The sequence below is a fragment of the Kwoniella bestiolae genome, chromosome 2 (assembly GCF_000512585.2).
Source record: "Kwoniella bestiolae CBS 10118 chromosome 2, complete sequence".
In the NCBI taxonomy this organism is placed as follows: Eukaryota; Fungi; Basidiomycota; class Tremellomycetes; order Tremellales; family Cryptococcaceae; genus Kwoniella; species Kwoniella bestiolae.
The window spans coordinates 3,714,427-3,733,361 of NC_089242.1; the positions used below are offsets into that span (position 1 = coordinate 3,714,427).

Sequence of the window (18,935 nt, forward strand, 5' to 3'; positions counted from 1 at the left end):
GTGTACCGTACTCCGTATCATATATCATGTTCATGCCTCGATGACTTGTGGAATGTGTCAAGTCTGATTATCTGTAGCATGTATATAAATCACTAGACCACACCGTGTATATGTATCTATCTTATCGACAACCGAAAACAGCTCACGCAGGGAGATTCTATTCTACTGCCAGAAAGGTCTTTCTCGCAGAGCAAGCAGATTGGTCGACATTGATCGAATACCGGATTCATACCGTCTTTCTATATCAATCTATGTAGATACAATTCCCAGATGCTTGAATGCTACATCATCCCCTCCCTATCTCCTTCGAAAGGAATCTACCAAGTCAAAAACCCTTTACCGCCATCAACCTCCCTCTGGACACCCACGGCATTCCTCAATAACCCCGGGACGATCTTCCCTTGCAGGATCGTATCTTCAACCACCCTAGGGATCTCCTGCGGTGTGACTCGGCCGTAGGAGATGTACGCTCCTGAGGGGAACAGGATCTGTCAAAATCAGGACGTCAGCCTCAATGACATGCCGTGTGATAACTACTCGTGTGTGGATACTCACAATCATCACCCCAGCATATCGATGTCCTCCCAAATGATTAATATTGAATATCCCCACCTGTCCACCCTCGCCCCCTTGAACACCTTCGATCCCCTCTATCCGCTTGCCCACTTCCTCTTCCCTCTCTTTATCTGATCCCTCGATCTCCTCCAGTGGAGGTCCATCCAGATGAGTAAGGGAAGAACCATCTTCGTCGATCTCTATATCGTGTTTTGACAGGACGGTGTGGAGAGCCGATCGGAGGAGTGGGGCGGCGATGTGGCATCGTTTGTCACGGCGTTTGTGCGAGCCTGGTTGGATTGGTCAGCACGAGTCGCACCTTTGAGTGGGACTCTGGTTGTAGCATAGTCACATGGGTGGGATGGATGCGATGCCCGTAAGGAGTGAGGTTGAATTCGTCGTCGCACTCACAAAGCAAGACCACCGCTCGATAAGGTAACACCCAGCTCCTCCTTCTAGCGTACTCGTCATCCTCCTCGACACCCTTCCTGCCCGCTCTACCCAATTCACCAGATAGTTGATGATCGTACAGCTCTTTGGCACCTTGAAGGGAATTATCGATCTCATGTACCACCTTCCAGTCTGGGAATACCAGGACAGTCTGATCGGATGGATCGTCCGATTGCGAGATGAGCGATGACGAGTAAAGAGATGGCGGGATGGAGATTGGGTGAGAGAGTGGTTGGGAGGGGGCGGGAAATGCGGAAGGAGAGATGTATGATAAAGTGTTTTTCGCTTTGTTGTCGGTATTCTGCTCTTTGATGGATGGGGCTGAGGAGATGGCTTTGTCTAGGTGGTGGGCTAGGGAACCTTTCTCGTCCTAATATAGTACCCATAGACTAGTTAGCCATCACCCCATGAACTGGAATAAATCGCTTGTAGACACAAAACAAAAGATTCAAGTTGACAAGGCAATATGTCTATACGGAATAAACAATGACCCACCACATGATCCCTCTCCCAATCGCTTTTCCCAGTACTGATCACCACTATCCTCCCCTTCCCACCTTTCGATGAATCTGGCAGCTCAGTCTCCCAATCCATATCGAATCCTTTCGGCAATTCACCCAATTCCCCGTATTTCTCTAGTACATATTCCTCATAAGACTTCCCATCATATATCACTTCTGCTATTGTACCTGCCCCGTTTCCGCTTGCCTCCCCATCTGCACAGGGGTTCGAGCATGATGCGCAGTCTGTCTCTGAAACGGGGACTTTATCTTTTTGTAGGTCTTTCGATAAGGTGACGTAGGTATCTGCTCGTCGTGGGGCGGTGTGCGAGGAGGGTAGGGGCTCGGAGGATGAGAGGAAGGAGGTGAGTTTGCCTAGCATCTTGATCTGCAGTTCGATGGTATGGAATATCTACAGGATGGAACGAAGTGTTGAAGGAGTTCTATGCCGTGAGTTATATATCATGTATGTAAGATGGAATTGTTCTTTATTTTTTGCTATCTGATAAAAACACCATGTTCATTGGGTGAGACCCTTATGAGTGAGCTCGTCATCCTCTCGGCTGGATCCGATTGGCCCTGACAGGCAGGATGGAAGGATTGGGAGCTCAACTTATCCCCGAAAACCTGGAGTCCGTGCTATAACACATGCACAACTCCCGTTAATTCCGCCGCCGCCGCCGATGATGAGCTGGAGGAGTGAAAGGATGACCCGCGCATCTACAGATTCGATCATCTCGCTCGATATGAGTATCTCAACTCCTTGTACATGATCATTCAGTGTACATATGATATCATCTCATCGACTTGACAATGCACAATCACAGGCGTAGAGAGCAAGACATCGGGGCTCAAGGGCAGCGCCAAGCGCCAAGCATTGCGTTTACGTAAATCACCATCGCCCTGCGACCTCAAAAACGTTCAAACGCATTTCTGTCCTTTATGGCGATAGACGTATCAAAGGTTGATCATAGATCATGCGTAGAAAGGATCAACTCGATTATCACCTCTCGACTCGACCTCTACCACTGTCATAGCGATGCTTGTGACCGAGGTAAAGCGGTTTATAAGGAACAAGACATTCAAGTCCCGCATCGTTATACATCACGATAAAAAATATACACGGTATCTCAAGTATTTACTTCTCATTGAGTTGGTAATTCTCTCTCACCCACTCTGATCCTGTCCGTTCAGAAAGATCTTTGACAGAGGCCGAATACACCATGTTCGCTCCACCAGGTGTCGACTCCTCCTCTTCAGGAGAAGAGCTCACCCCGCCCCCTTCCCCCGTTACTCAAAAGATCAGACCCAAATTCTCCTTCAGGTCCTTGTTCTCTCCTGCAAAGCCTAGCGGAAGCGACTCCCATCGAAGAGCTCGAAGTAGAAGCTTCCTGAGAAACGACAGGAACAGACCAACTAACGAGGAGGTGAAACATTCCACTCCCGTCGAAGCGGCAGAAGCTGATCCAGCTTTCGATACTGATAATTCCCTAACACCCAAGAAGAGGGTACGAATCTATGCTGGGGAGCTGCAGTCTGGTCAGAAAGCTAGGGGCTTGACTAATAATTTGGGCGAAGGAGTTAGAGACTCGCTTACTCTTCCGACCGCCAGGAACCATGAACCGATGATTGATACTGATGGGAATGGCGCTGGGATCTCAGAAGAGGTCTTTATGATGCTCAAGAGATATACTGATGAGCAGAAAGAGCTCGAACACGCTGAGAGGGAGCACGAGCACCAACGAGAAGAAGCATCTCCACCTAGTCCACCCGATACTGGAACCCCTCAAAACGAGATATCCTCATCTCGCCCACCCACGCCTATAAGAAGGCCCAGACCCAAAGCCAAAGCGAAACCCAAAACTATAATCACCGATACCACACTCGACGACTACGCAGAACCCCCTACGTCTCCATCTCCAGTACGGAAGGAGAGGTCAGAACAATCCAAACCTTCTGATATCCTCCTACGACTCAAATCCAGTGCATCCTCGTTATCCAAAAAGCGATCTCTGAAATCACTCCGATCAATCAAATTGAACAAGAAGTCATTGGCCTCTCATGACGTCCCACCTGTCCCGCCTATCCCTAAAGGCAATGATGGAGAGGCGATCATGATTTCCAGAACACCCATCGCAGATAGGTTTGCCAGACCTCGAAGCCTTCTGGTAGATCAACCCCAAGCAGACGAGGCATGTCTTCTCCCAATTGCTTCTGCAGTGTATCAACAGTTAAGCTGACGTGCTTCATCGCATCATAGCCCCAGACCGCTCCTCCAGGAATGAATGAATTCTCTCAGACCACCGCTCAGTCACAGGGTGCAGCGCAACATTACTATCACCCTCATCCTGAAAGTCCTGCGCAATGTCCCCACTGTCATTCACCCCATACAGCTCCTCCGATGCCATTCTACCCCGTCCCTACTTCAGAAGCTCAAAGATGGTGTCAACCGCCTGGATGGCCTATCCATCCCTATTATCCAGTTTCACCACCTTTATACCCTCAGACTCAAAATATCAGTATACCTGTATCGTATGTACCTGCTCATCACCCTCAGGCTATTACTCCCATAGATCCGCCGCCTACAGTAAAGAATTGCCATAACGAACGTCCATCTCCTTCGAAAAGCCGGGAGGTGAGATCTCGAGATACACAACCAGTGCTGAGATCAGGACCTATGAGAGAGGTGAGGAAACATAAAGCCGAGACGTGCGATTCTGTGGAACGAGAAATTAGGAGATCCTCCCAGATCGAGAGTGTAAGTGAAAGCAGGAGATCCACCAAAGATGAGACGCAAAATTGGAAACAAGAGGTCAGTGTCGATCCTACTGTGGGGGGAAGCGAGAAAAGTAAAGATGATCAGGAGCCTATCAAGGAAGAAATTAAAGACCCATCGCCTTCTCCGAAGGATGGAGCGGTGAAACCATCTGAGAAGGGTGAGGAAGATGCGGTCGTCCCATCTCCTACCGTCGAGCCAGATTCCACAGACATGGCGAAGGAAGAAGCGAGAGAACGACTCAAGCTCCTCGTCAAGCAGTATAAAGCGAAATATGCTGAAGCGATCAAAGTGTACAAGAGCCCTGGTCTGTCAGAAGGAGAGCGAGAAAATGCCAAAGAAAGGGTTAAGAGGACGGAAGGCAAATTAAGAGAGGCCACTCAAGCTCTGAAAGAATATGAGATATCCACAGAGCCCTCTAAGGGAGAAAGCAAGGACGATTCAGCCATGAACGATCAGCGAAATGAAAAGAATGTTCTGTCCAAAGACAAGAAAGCGCGAGAAGAGGAGACGGACGCAGCTGTTTTCAAGAGGGAAAACGGTCTAGTTGACGAGCAAGCTACGGAAGAGGTCACACAGGAAAATTCAGTTCCTCCCAGCAGCTCAATGAATCCTGTACCAGACGATCGGCAGGAGAAAGCGCATCTCGATGCGACAATCAACAAATTTCAATCTCGCTTAGCTCAGTACAAGAGAGCTTATACCAAAGAAGGGATCTCAAGCGAGCAGAAGAATGATCTCAAGGAAAGGATCAAAGTCAACCAAGCGAAGCTTGACGAAGCGCTCAGAGAGTTGAGAAAGCTGGAAATGTCAGCTGGACAAACTGATGAGCTGGAGGAAGACCAGGCCAAAGAGAACGAAAATGAAGAAAGGCCAATTCGAAAATCCGATTCACCAGCACAGCAAATATCAGCTTTGGAGGAAGAAAGAAAGGGGAGACCCGACGAGCAACCAGGTATCCAAGATGCTTCGGAGGAGACCCAAAGGATCAAGGAGCTTCAAGAGGCTGTTGAGAAGTGTCAAATACGGTACAAACATGCTATGAAGATGTACAAGGCAGAAGGTCTGAGCGAAGAGAAGCGGAAAGCCGCCAGGGATGAGGTGAAGAAGGCCGAGGGGAGGCTGAAGGAGAGTATCCAAGTTTTGGATCAGGCCAGGAAGGATATCAAGGGTAATAGCAGGACCGCTGGGACTGGTGATACTACGGCTCAAACGGCAAAATTGAATGTGGATAAACAGAATGCAGAAGTTGGCAGAGAGCTGTCCAAAGTAGAACACGGGAAGGACACTCGCGGCCAGGGATTAGGAGACGGAGCTGGAAAGCAAAGAAAGGTCTGTGAAATACCCTCTTCACCTTCACAAAGGACAGAGCACGACGAAGTCGAGGGCGGCGGTACCAGCCAACAGGAGGATATCGAGCTACTAGTCAACAAGTATCAGCTAAGACACAAAGATGCCGTGAAGATTTACGAATCTGAGGGACTGACCGAGGAACAGAAAGAAAAAGCTAGAGAGGAAGTGCGAAGAGCCGAAGGGAAGCTTAAAGAGGCTATGCAAGCTTTGAAAGCTGTTCAGAACCAGTCAAAAGAACCTGTTGACGGGAAGTCAGATACAGGAGAAGCGCTGTGGCGAAATGATGGCGCTGGATTGACAGATGATGTCAACATGTCCAATTACCCCGAGATCAAAGATGTATCCAAAGCTGAAGATCAAACACAAAAGGGTTCCGACCCTAGACACAAGAAGCAAAACGAGCGTGAAGAACTCGTCAACAAATATCAGATCCGCCACAGAGAAGTTGTTAAGGCGTACAGACAGCCCAATCTTCCCGAAGAGAAGAAGGCAAAGCTCAGGGAGGAGATCAAGAGAGCCGAAGGGAAGTTGAAAGAAGCGGTCCAATCACTCGAGGCGCTTCGGAAGGAGAAGAAGGGCGAACTCAACGAGCGGGCTGGGAAGGTTGACGGTGAGGAGGAGAAGGAGTCCACCAAGAAGGACATAGAGGAGCAAAAACAAGAGAGCGCTACTGGACAGGCCGGTGACAATGGGATCAAAGAGCTTAAAGAGATCGTCGAGAAGTATCGGCTCAGATATCAAGAAGCTGTCAAAGTGTACAAGCAAGATGATTTATCAGATGACAAGAAGGAAGAAGCGAGGTTGAGCGTGAAGAGGGCAGAGGCGAAGCTGAAAGAAGCTGTGCAAGCTTTAGAAAGTACAATGGTTAAAAGTCCAGTCAAAGTCGAAGAGAATGCCGTGTCAGATGAAAACAAAGGTGAGGGTTTGATGGAACAAAACAGGCACAAGGAAACGGAAAACATCGAATCCGCTGGGATGTCTTTCAATGACACTTCGACCCAGAATGCTGATGTGAGATCGAAGAAGCTAGAAGAGACGATTGAAAGGTACCAAGCTCAGCACAAGCAGGCCTTGAAGGTATACAAACAGGATGATCTACCAGACGAGAAGAGGAGAGAAGCTAAAGAGAGCCTTAAAGTAGTCGAGGGCAAATTGAAGGAAGCCACCGAAGCGCTTGCCTCTCTTCAGAGTCAGGGTCAAACTGAGCAAGCCGGTGAGGGTCCAATTGACAGACCAGAAGGAAAGACTTCTGAGGGGCACAAACATCACACAGAGGGTCATGTGGAGGTGCGCTCCGGCGAAGCGTCCGCTGATGCACATGATCAGAAACTTGGGGAAATGGAAAAGACTGTTCAGAAATACCAGGCTCGCCACAGAGATGCTGTGAAAAGGTATAAATCTGAAGGATTGTCGGACCAACAAAGGAAAGAAGTCAAAGAGCTTATTCAAGTCACACAAGTCAAACTCAGAGAGGCGATGAAAGCCCTTGAAGATATTTAAAGAAAAAAGGGCACCACGGGCCGTCCTGCAGGTCAAAAAGAAGTGACAAAAGAGGGCAGTACTGATACAGGGATCGATTTGACGGATATGAAGCAATCCACACAGGATGAAGGAATATCGGAAGGAAACGAAATTACTGACCAGAAGAAGACAAACGAAGGCAAAATCGACGACAGACAGGTCGATGAGAAGGGCTCATATTTTATCGATCAGCCCAAAGAACCCCAAGAGGGTAGGTCGGTGGCGCCTGAGCAAGGCCTCGAAGTTCAGGAGAAAGCGGTCAACAGACACAAGCAGCAATATCACGATGCTATCCAGGCGTACAAGTCTCCCGGTGTATCTGAAGATCAAAGGAAGAAATCCAAGGAGGCCGTGAGAAGGGCAGAGATGAAATTGAAAGACGCCATGCAAGCCGTCGAGGATCCCAAGGCCTCGTCGTCTGCTGCAAAGACTGAGGACACAACACGGGATGAACATGCGAAGGATCCGTTGTCAGAATCAGCAGAGTCAGCTGTTCATAAGTGGAGTGCTAAAGAGTCGAGGAAGGAGGAAATCGAAGTGCAGGTTACGCAGTATCAGTCACAATATCGCGAAGCTGTCAAAGCCTATAAGAGCCCGAATCTAGGGGAAGGAGATAAGAGAAAAGCGAAAGAACAAATGAAGAGGCGTGAAGAAAAGTTGAAACAAGCTACCACGACTCTTGAGGCCCTTGTCAAGAAGGGTGAGAATCCTGAGAATCCTCATGAGCAGACTCCTCGAGAAGACAGACCGCAGACCGAGGTGATTGACAGACCGAAAGAGGCTGCTGATAGTAGCAAGCAGAGAGATGAAGTCGAGCTGAAGAAGTTGAGAAGTCAATATGCCGAGATCATGAAAGTCTACAAGACCAAAGATCTGGGAGTGGACGATAAAAAGAAGACGAAGGAGAAATTGATCTTCCTGGAGCAGCCGATCAAACGGACCCAGCAAGAGCTCCACAAGATCGGCAAGGCTGAGATACCAACAGCGCAGGAGACTAACCAAGATAAGACGAATAGTGCCGAGAAGAATATACAAAATCTCGATGAAACCCATACGAAAGCTACGGAAGATTGGGATAAGGCTTTGAAAGAGTATGTGACTAAGCCTGATATGACTGAAGAAGAGAAGGGAAAGGCGAGGGAGAAGGTCAAAGTGGCTAAGGGCAAGTCCGATAATGCTCAACAAGACCTGAGAGCCGCACAGGAGGCCCAACAGTCGGGAAAGCCGCAGGAGAGGAGAGAAGAGGAAGAAGATACTAATGAGGTGGTGGGTCATAAAGACCGGCCAGCAGTTGGTTCCCCAATATCAGAGCCGACCAAAGAACCGCTTGCAGGAGATGAAGACCGCCAACAGAGACATGTCCCCGATAATGATGATGCGCGCGATAAGAAGGCGAAAGCGTATAAAGCTGAATATAGTCAATTGGCACATCGGCTGAAATCTGGGATTATTACTGCACCAGACAGGGAGAAGTACACGAAAAGAATAGAAGGCATCAAAGCAAAATTTAAAGAACTTGCAGCACCCTCTGCTTTTGAGATAGCTGAATCGACGAAGACCGCTGCGACCAGTCCAACGAAGGTCACCGATAAGGCGACCCTGTTGACGCAAGCAGTAGAGACATACGCGGCGCTCAAGAAAGGCGCACAGGAAGAGGGGGTATCGCGTGAAGAGCGACAGAAGAGAGAGGCAACAGCACTGAGACAGCGCGAGATCGTGAACAGCCTCGAGAAGGAGTTGCACGAGCAGAACGCATCGAGAGGAAACGATCGAGGCGTAACACCTGATGAAGTGAGGGGAGCGATCTTACAAGCTCCTCTTGAACGAGGTGAGACGGCGTATAAGCCCCAATCAAGAGCGACAGAGGATGGCGAGGGTGACCGCCATTCATCTTCTGAAGAGCAGGAAGTACCAATAACGAGTGATGCACATGAAGCGTGGGCTCCTCTCAAATTATCACGCAAATCGTCTCCTGCGCCGCCTACTCCGCCAAAATCACCTGCTCGAACCGCTGACAGGAAGATCTCACCGGTTCAGCCAGAGGTAGGGGATATCACGTGGTCGAAGACTTTGATCTCTCTAGCAAACTGTATTGGTAAGCTCCAGCGATTGTTTGATGTGTACATTATCTCATGCAATGAAAGGGCTGATTAGTCGGACACTGTCTTGCGTAGCCCTTGCCAATAGGATCCTCAAGTCGCTCGACAAATCACCATCTCCCAGCCCCATTACCGAGGTTGTCCAACACCTGATCGTGGGGCTGGTGATGCAGAAAGACGTACTTCTCTCGCTGAAGGAGGTGGTCGGTGAGAACGGTGCGAGTATGATTGATGAATTTGGGGAACATGTGGCGGTCGTCAGATCGTATGTGGAGGATCTCGTGGTGAGGAGGAAAGAAGGGAAGATGAGTGAAGATGGCGTGGTGCAAGTTGAGAAAGCTGTTGAAAAGGGCTCACAAGGTAAGTCTCTGTTACGGTGCTACTATTGAAACGAAATGTAGGACTTACATGCGTTTTTCTAAAAATTTACGACAGTGCTGGAGAGTGTTACTGTACAAAGTATAGTCAATCACCTGGTCGAGTTTACAGAGTACCTCACGCCAGGTATGATAGCCACTTTGAAGGAAGTGGCGAATGAATGGAAGAAAGAAGGATTGGGAGTGAAAGTGTGAGAATGATAATCGGTGTTTCATCCTTGGAACATCAATGACTGATAGGTTCATACTGTGTAGGATCATCCATACTGTCCTTGCTATCCGGAAGCAACTGGCGATCATCCAGAGATCCAAGGAGCAAACAAAACAAATCGAGGAGAAGAAGAGGACGGAAGGATTAATCGGTACACTGGATAAGGTATGTTACCTGACTTCTACGTAGCTCCGATTTGAATACAGTGTTGATCTGATCGATAACCTAGGTTCTGGCACTATTCTCATCAGACCATCAGGCAGAAGTGGAAGAAGCCAAAGTTGAGATCAAGAGCGGACGACTCAGCCTACCTGCGCCACCGGATGACGAAGCTGCCAAAAGCGATATGACGAGTATAGGTACAATGGTGAGAAAGGACGTCAAGAAGGACAAAGGAAAGAGGAGGGAAGACCATGTTGACGTTGACGTCAGACATAAGGAAGTTAAATCTCCAAACCCAACCATAAAACCAGAGAATATCCCTATCCCGTCCACACCTACCCCTGACTCATCCAAACTATATCCAATATCCTCTACATCCTCACCGATGCCCCGCTCACATACTCCCATCGAGGAGCCTCCGAGCTCTCTGTCCCATCTAATGAGCAAGATCACTCATAAGCTCCACCCTTCTTCCAAATCACGACATGGTGATACCGAGAGAGAAAGCTCGAAGAAGTCCCGGCCTAAACCTGAACCCATCATCGCCCCCTCGCCACATGATGGTAAAATGCACGATATGAAACTCCCTCAAACTACGCAAAACTTCCTATCAGGCGGATCAAGCTGGAAGAGACGACCCCGAATTCGATCCAATTCCACCTCATCGAGCTTCTCAGCTACTATCCCCTACACCGCTCCGCTGCCACATCCACCTAGCGATTCGGCGCCTTCTACGCCATACACTGGCGAAAGTGGGATGGACCAATCCAGTCCTTCGAGGTATTCTCAAACTTCCGTCGAAACTTCTACTACGGCGTCTGATAACGCCGCTGGGGAGTTATTGGCGCAGGCTGATAGTGGACCACAACCTGTGAAGCACGAATGGAGGGATGAGCTAGATTCGACCGGTAGGGGCGATAAACACGAGGCGAGTGAGGAACAGGTGAAGAGAGCAGAGGATGTGCTGTATAATAGGGTGTTGGCTGTTCCTGATATTACACGAGATAGGAGGAAACGACGTGATTATATTTGATTGGAGTGGGAATGCCCTTGTGTCCTAACGGTATCATCCTTATAATAATGTATCTTATGTCTGTTGATACGTTGTTACCTTGCAGATACTACATGCATCTATAATATCATACCAGTCCAAAGTACATCCAGTCCATACAATTTCATACCAAGGTATAACTTCAGTATACAACTTTACCAAAAAACTCCCAAATCCCAAAATACACCATGGAATTTACTCTACCTAGTATGATCGTAATAATCATTCCCATACCCCGCTCCGCTATTCGCACTATATCCACTCGTGGTATTACTATTCGCACTTTCCCTCCTTACGAACCCTGCTCCTGCTCCACCTCCGTTGGCATTACCGCTATACCCACTCGTGGAATAGCTATTCCCACTCTCTCTTCTTTCGTATCCCCCATATCCTTGAGGGGAATTCCCATATCCATACCCTCCAGCAGCATTAGGGTTGGGACTGTATGAATTTTGAGGATAACCGTTGACATTGTTATAGCCATTCGGTTGAATACCATATCCACTATCCCTATATCCATTGTTGTACCCTCCTGCTTGGTTATATACCGGTTGGGCGTAATCTGCAGAATCGGTGGTCATGATGGATGGAGGTCTAGCTTGCTATATATCCAATAACACACAGATCAGCATTATCCAGTGGGACTCAGTCTCAATGTAGAGGACTTACTCTGATCTGAGGGGTTGCATGGCTTGTAAGTGGAGGTGGGGGGAGATAGTTCGAATCATGAGTATTGAAAGGGTTCATCAGGGGATTATTGAGTAGTAATGTAGGGCTGAGCTCGAATCTGAATACATATCATACCGTCAGCTACGTCCCTGTAGGAATGGTGTCACGATCCAGATAGCTGATAAACTGAGGGAGGTATGATAGTACGCACACATGCTGTCCTACACCTTGCAATCCCCTTCCTAGTGGTCTCATGTCCTGAGCTCTCTGACAGATATGTATTTGAGGCTCCTGTATCTTGGTCTCTTCTCCATATCCACTAAACGCAAAAACACAATTAGCTTTCTTTCCCTCTGATCTAGCAAAATCGAGAACCGTATAGCTCACTTCTTTCCGGGATTATCGATAGGTTGATGTCTATGACCACCAGAACCACTACCCATATACTCATCAGCTATCTTCGCTCGGACCTCTCGACAGAGATAGCTACTCACTCCCAAGTCAGACGAAGATCGCTTCCCGTATAAATCTGTAACAGCTTGGCAGTATCTATGTGTCTGATCTCGATGAAAGGCGCGGAGATAAGTAAGAGGTAAGGCGGGTGGAAGGCGATACTGTCGGGTCGACCTTCCCATTCGATAGCTCGACAGTCTCGATTGGGTTCACCGTGTCTATCGAGATCCAGTTGGTCAGCCGCGTTTCAATGAAGAAGGGTCTAAGGCTTACCGATCAACGTAGATGCCGAATGCTGTGCGAGTAACGGGACCATTCAGCTTTCTTCTCATGTTTGTGAACGCAGAAGGTAGGAAAGCTTAGACTCACAATCGTAACAAAGTAAGAACTCAGTTTCAGTAGATCTGAACATTCCCATAGGTTTCGCAGCGAGGCATTTCTTCTCCAGATCAGCTAACGAGGGCTTCTCCCTCACTTTAGCAGGATCGAACATTGGGATACTTCCTCCTTTCAGACTGTGTTACGTTGAACATTAAAAAATCAGCTTGGTCCACCAGCGAATGAGATGGTCGTACGATTAAAAATGATGTTACAGGGTGAAAATCGTCATACTCACTCGGCAAGATCCATAATCTCGAATCCCCTAGAGCACACAATGACCAACTTTTGCTTCAAGAAGTGTAATCCAAACACTTCAGCAGGGAGGTAGAACGATTTGTAAGGCCTGAACCAATCTGATCCTTTACCGAGGAATCCAAATGGTCTACGTTGTCTTGGATCCTCCCCCGATCTGTTCAATACGGGCTCAAGGATTTTGAACAACGAGTTCGTCTATCAGGAGTTCACGTTAGCTGGATCGCTGGTACCAGTAATGTGGATAGCTTACCGTCTCTCTCTTCATTGTGATTACCAGAGTTCTACCATCTAATTTACCCACTGTGAAGTATGTAATTTCTTCTCGGGGCATTGTGATTCTTTCAGGTGCAGTCTTGAATTGATTTCGGTGATTACCAGTGGGTACAAGTGCTTCGAGGTGATATGCGAAGAGGACCTATAACGAAAGACTAGATCAGCTTCGAGCGAACGTACAAAAGGATATGGCATCTGTGCGAGCTTACCTTCTCAGATAGAACAAGGAACATTCCAAATTCCTCCAATACAGCAACATTGGTGACAGCCTTGATATGCAGAACCTTTCTCAGTGATGGTGAATCACCGCGGACACCAATCCATACTCCATCTTGGCACCCTATCGCAACCAATTTACGTTGATCCGATGTAGCTGCGATGATCAAAATTCCATCAGTCATGTCCAGTAAACGATTACCGGAGATATTAGAGACCCACTGAATGGACAACTACAGGTGACTCGTCCTGTATATTTATCTTCCTTATCTTTCGGCACAGCATAGTTCGGAGCCATGTAGAAAGTATTCGTACTCAATGGAATCATCTCGAATACCTGGACATGCAATTATTAGCCCATCATCCCGTTATGAGCTTCATCATAGAACCAGGGCGGCTGCTGTATGTCCCAGATAAAGACAGGTAGAAGCAGTCAAAAACAACCCACTTTTCCAGCATCGTTAACCTCCATTCTCAACACCTTAGCATGGTTCAACTTCTCTTTCCAATCATCCCTAGCAGCAGCAGAATCCGCCCAGAGAGTGTACGCCCCACCTAATTGACCTTGACCAATAAACGAAATACTGAATGGGTATACCGTTCGATTATCCCTATCGTTCGAAGTGGTGACTGCATCTTCAGTGTTGGCATCGGAATTGCCTCCACCGCCGACACCGAATAATCGACCGGTGTTTCGTTGTCGGGGGGCATCAGAGAAATTACCCAGTGAGAGGAGTTCGAGGGGTATGGGCTACATTTCGTCCGTTAGCTACATCCGGGTTTGAACATGAACGATGAAATAGCTCACCCTCCGGTTGATGATGTATCGGACTTGTCTATGATGGTCTTTCCTAGACGATCGTGAAGCTCTTTCAGGCTTGGCCAGTACGACTATAACAGGTATTGTGTAAGTTGAATAATGAGGCGCTGAACGTAACAATTCAACTCACGATAATGGTCAAATAACAGTACGATGAGTTCAGTCCAACTGCCTCCAATGGATCCCTCAGGTTGTCTGAATACTCGACCTTTATGTATGAGCTCTCGCATCGGGTTGGCAAGATCGAGATCTTTGACCTATATCAGGCAAGGGTGGTAGGTCAGCGCGCGCTCGTTCATTTGGATATATTGCGGGAGGAAGTGGCATTTTACTTATGAGGATAGGATAAGAGATGTCAACTGGTCAACTCACCATCCTAGGCCAGAACCTACTCCCATCAAGCGTATGCTGGAACCCCCAAAGTTCCACCTTACTTTCATTCACCGCCACACCCTTCTGCGTCGCTTTACCCAGATCAGTGATCACCTCCATCACTTGAGGTATCTGTTCGATATCCGGATGATCCGGTGGTCCAACTTCTTTCAGGGATTTCAGAATATCCGCTAGGAGGAGGTTGTATCGGAGTAATCTGGGGATGGGTCGATTGATGAAGTGGTAGACGTCTTGTCGGTTTGCAGAGGGGTCTTTGAGGCATGTCTATAACGATGCAAGGTCAGCTTCGATCTCCGCCAACATGATATCCTCCCGTTCCATTCTGTCAATCATTCAGAATCCATCCTCCCTCTGGCGCGAAATAGCATGATTGATGAGGATCAGATGAAAGAGGAGTAGACCAGACGTACCTGCAAGAACCCCGCAAATTTAGAGTTCCTCGCCTCCTCCTCCTGCACCTTAGCTTTAGCAATAGGATAATGCGTGACATACTCCATATAAGCCTCCTGCCAGTTCAACGCCGCATCAAAGATCAAATCCGATATCATCCCAAAATGAGGGTGTTGTTCCAGCTGTCTGAATTGAAGGTTCTCCAATAATTTCGAATGGACTTCAAGGAGGGATCGATAATTGTGGAATGCCTCGTCGAGGAATACGTCAAGGCGATTACGGTCTATTACTGCTGGGTCTGCTAATCTCAAGCCGTTCACGAATAACTATGATTCCACCTCACCCATCAGCTAATCTTGTCTTATCTGCTTAAACATAACTCGATACTATGGATATGATGACCGGTGTTAAATACACTTACAGTCTCGATCGTCTCTAGATCAGCTACATACTCCATCTCACCCTGTATAAGTTCCCAAATTTGCCTGTTCAACAACAAACAGAATATATCAGCCCACTTCCTCCATGTCATCGACTGAGAAGGAAGAGCCGAGCGCCAACTCACATCTGCCTCTTCTGCTCCTTCTTCTCAATCCCCGCCCTCTGCTCCTCAGGAACCAAGTCGTACCATTGCAACTTCCCAGCCGGACCGCGTCCTTTACTCGCATGGAACAACTTCAACTGCGACAGACTAGAAAGGTTCTGGATAGATTGTAATGCTTGATACAAGAATTCCCTATCAGGGTCATCCTGTCCCGTAGCATTTAGTATACCTTCGATGACAGCAGGGTATCGTTGCAACTGGGTTGAAGGGCGGGTTATGAGGTATTTGATATCTCGCCGACGATCGTTTTCACGGACGATTCGCTGTGATATCCAAAGTCCAACATCAGTGACCTACTTTTGGCACATCCCCTTATTACTTGTAAAAGGCGCTGTGACTCGTATACTCAGGACGGGATATGGAATAGGATATTCAGAGAAGATGAGTCACACCTACCTCAACAAACAACCTGAATTCCGGATTTTCATCCATCTCCTTCGTCAACGCCAATTCCGCCTGAGGTAATTTCCCCGTATACTCAGGATAGATATTCCTAAACTCCGTAGCAGCCTGCAAGAACAGATCCCCCACGAAGAAGATGATCGGCTGTTCTCTCATTCTAATCGTGAATTCTTCTATCAACCTTCGGCATGCCTCTCTTAGTTCCAAGGCATTATTAAACACTTCATGGATGAACTGTTCTCTCCTATATTCATCCTTAATAATTGGTGGGTTTGAATCTCTGACACCCTCGATGAATAACGTCTCCATGGCGTTCAGATCCGCTTCGTACGCTATCTCCGATTGATATGCCTGACGAATGATGGATTGTCTTGCGATTTGTTCGGACGACAGATCATGGAGGAGGATCGGATCAACATCTTCCTTCCAGTCTCCTTCGATACCGTATCGAATACTTGATGATGACGGAGTAGGTAGGGCAGTCGTATCGATCTTCTCCAGGAACGTGTTGGGGTTGGTCTTGTACGGACATCGAGGGGCATAACATCGATTATCACCTGTACAACTTGGTGAATAACATCGGGTAGCCATTGACATCAACCCTTTCGGTAGTTCTGTAGTGATGGCATCTCCACCTGAACCCATACCTTCCATTTCACCCATGAACCTGAATACGTCGTCGGAAGAATCTCGAAGCGGTTTGATATCCCAGTCCACTTCTACAAACCATAGTTGATTTTGTAGCGATAAGGCGGTAGCATGAGCGAAACGGCGATCGGTCGGAGAAGCTCGAGTATGGGGAGGAAGGAGGTTTTGTATTGTTGTCTGTGCGTAATATCTCCCATTCAGCATGCTGCAACTCACAAGACTGTAGGTAAACAGACGACAAAATTACTCACAACGATATCTTTCCCAGTGAAACTTCCAACCCAAGCAATCCCAGCTTTGATATGTCTACCCCTTTCTACCTTATCCCGGAGCTGCAAGGCCATCTCACTGATGAAAGCAGGTTGAAAGAATCTTATCTCATTCACGTCCATCTCCTCTTCCTCCTCTTCATCCCATCCTTCATCATCCTCATCATCATACAAGTCACTCGGTTCTCCATCTTCGTCGAATTGTTCTCGATGACTTTGATGAATCTGCAATTTCCTTTCTACCCAATTAGCAGGCTGCTGAGTCTGTTCCTGCCACGATGGCGATAACTCGAATGATCGACGAGTATTTCTGGAAGATGTCGAGGCGGGATGCAAAGATGAATGAACGGACGATTGTCTCTGTGGGGTGTTACCTGCTATATTCCCAGAAGAGTTGGAGTTGGATGTTGAACCGAGAGCAGACACGGACTGGACGTCCGCATCGTTCGCTGTTATACTGTAATCTGTCGTTCCACTTCGGTTTGAGCCTTCTCGATGTATCCCAGCAGGTACAGTATCGTTACTACTCCACGTTCCCTCCTCATCTGCCGGTACGGCCGAATGCTGCATATCCGTCGTAGATCCATGCCGCGATGAGGAAGGTCGGTCCTGCTGGAATGGTCCACCCAGTATTCCACCATGTTTCTCAAATCGCTTGTCATCTCCTTTTGGTGTCGTAGGGAAAGCTTCACCACCTGGTCCAATCGTAGCCGCGCTAGCCGCTCTGTTCCTATTACTTCTTCCTTCCTCGGCAAACGGTAGATTAGGGGGCCCACTAAACCAATCATCCTGAGTTGGTGTTCCACGACCACTTGACCCGTCCACCAAGACAGCTGGTGGAGCTAATCCATCGATTGATTCTCTTCCTGATCCACTTTGCTCATCCACTGTGCTAAGATCTCCGAATCTCTCTAAGATGGGTAACCAAGAATCGTCGTGACTATACGTGCTAGTTGGCCGAGTGTCGATACTGGATGCTTGGGTAGATTGCGAAGGGTTTCTAGAGACACTTGCAAATGAGGTGTAATTTGAGGAAGAGTGGGCGGTCGAATGAGATTGGGAGGACGAGCGGGATGGACCAGGAGAAGAGGTGAATTGTTCGGAATGACCAGACGTTGATGAAGATTTATATCGATCTTCGGGGGTCGTATCTACTCTGCCTGAGGGATGACGAGAGATCGGTGGTGTCGATTGGGTTGCCTGACGAGGAGGCGGTGGAAGAGGAGGGGAAGAGATGTACGAGGCTGAGGAGTACGGTTGGGTAGGCCTTGGCGGTGGAGGGGGAGGAGGGGCATCTGCTGTGGCAACGAAAGAAGGTGTAGATACCGTTCTATTCCTCTGTGAGCTCAAGCTTGAACCTGGCACAGTTGGTAGTGCTCTCGCTCCACCTGGTCTAGGAGGTGGTAGTGTGGAAGAGGTGGTTCCTTGCTGTGAAGGAGGTGTTGGAAGGGCTCTTCTGCCTAATGATCCCGTTGAGGAGCTCGTTGATGCTGAAGGAGGGGTTCGATAGGTTGGATATGGATTTGGAGGGAGTGATGGAACGGGTGGCTGAGCGGGTAGAGGTCTTCTACCTATTGATCCAGAGTTGGAAGGGGTGACAGGACGAGAAGAAGGATGGTCGGTATAGCCGAATTCACTCAGGCCACCACTTGGCAAACGTGGTAATGAGGGCGCTAGATTGTACCCATCTGCTTTGGGCTGTATCTGATCTGGCATCGCTCCGTATGGCAGTGATGCTCCTGGAGGTAGAGGGGGAGATACAAGACCATGTCTTCTGTTTGGTGTTGTGGGTGATGATGGTGCTCTTAAGGCGGAGTAGGAAGGGGTGGAGGGTAATTGGGACATGGTGGAAGGGTGTTTATCTTTTAAAATGAGAGTAGGTGTTGAAGGAGTGACTGATGTGTGTAGTCAATTAAGCTATCGATCGTTTTCTGTAAGCGCATGTATCGGAGCGGAGGAATTGTATTGCTGAAGATTGATTGATTGAAGCGATGATGATGTTGATGATGATGTCGGCCACCGAAGGTGTCAAGGGGGAAGAGGCAGACAAAGTGAGTTGTCTGCGTTAGGTAAAGATGAGCGGTCTACGGCGTGGTGTCGATCCTTT

At 48.1% G+C, this 18,935-nt stretch overlaps 4 protein-coding genes across 4 annotated transcripts; 2 read left to right on the forward strand and 2 right to left on the reverse strand.

Moving 5' to 3' along the window:
- Positions 1 to 317: 317 nt before the first annotated feature.
- On the reverse strand, positions 318 to 1,887 carry I302_104541 (uncharacterized protein; the record flags this gene model as incomplete). Its single annotated transcript, XM_019189895.1, has 4 exons — positions 318 to 488; positions 556 to 845; positions 967 to 1,375; positions 1,501 to 1,887. 4 exons carry the CDS (start codon positions 1,885 to 1,887, stop codon positions 318 to 320), a joined length of 1,257 nt encoding a protein of 418 aa, XP_019049457.1.
- Positions 1,888 to 2,728: 841 nt separating this feature from the next.
- Positions 2,729 to 7,134, forward strand: I302_104542 (uncharacterized protein; the record flags this gene model as incomplete). Its single annotated transcript, XM_065869902.1, has 2 exons — positions 2,729 to 3,697; positions 3,766 to 7,134. The coding sequence occupies 2 exons, from the start codon at positions 2,729 to 2,731 to the stop codon at positions 7,132 to 7,134; spliced, it is 4,338 nt and encodes a 1,445-aa protein (XP_065725974.1).
- Positions 7,135 to 7,221: 87 nt separating this feature from the next.
- Positions 7,222 to 11,037, forward strand: I302_104543 (uncharacterized protein; the record flags this gene model as incomplete). The annotated part of the gene is made up of 5 exons (XM_019189897.1): positions 7,222 to 9,250; positions 9,330 to 9,614; positions 9,690 to 9,822; positions 9,887 to 10,007; positions 10,072 to 11,037. The coding sequence occupies 5 exons, from the start codon at positions 7,222 to 7,224 to the stop codon at positions 11,035 to 11,037; spliced, it is 3,534 nt and encodes a 1,177-aa protein (XP_019049459.1).
- A 218-nt stretch (positions 11,038 to 11,255) lies between these two features.
- On the reverse strand, positions 11,256 to 18,673 carry I302_104544 (uncharacterized protein; the record flags this gene model as incomplete). The annotated part of the gene is made up of 20 exons (XM_019189899.2): positions 11,256 to 11,657; positions 11,725 to 11,842; positions 11,936 to 12,043; positions 12,112 to 12,159; positions 12,219 to 12,395; positions 12,451 to 12,472; positions 12,547 to 12,692; positions 12,794 to 13,008; positions 13,064 to 13,228; positions 13,296 to 13,459; positions 13,525 to 13,639; positions 13,751 to 14,053; positions 14,111 to 14,193; positions 14,253 to 14,379; positions 14,495 to 14,779; positions 14,926 to 15,231; positions 15,327 to 15,390; positions 15,471 to 15,772; positions 15,906 to 16,736; positions 16,811 to 18,673. The coding sequence occupies 20 exons, from the start codon at positions 18,671 to 18,673 to the stop codon at positions 11,256 to 11,258; spliced, it is 5,844 nt and encodes a 1,947-aa protein (XP_019049461.2).
- Positions 18,674 to 18,935: the final 262 nt, after the last annotated feature.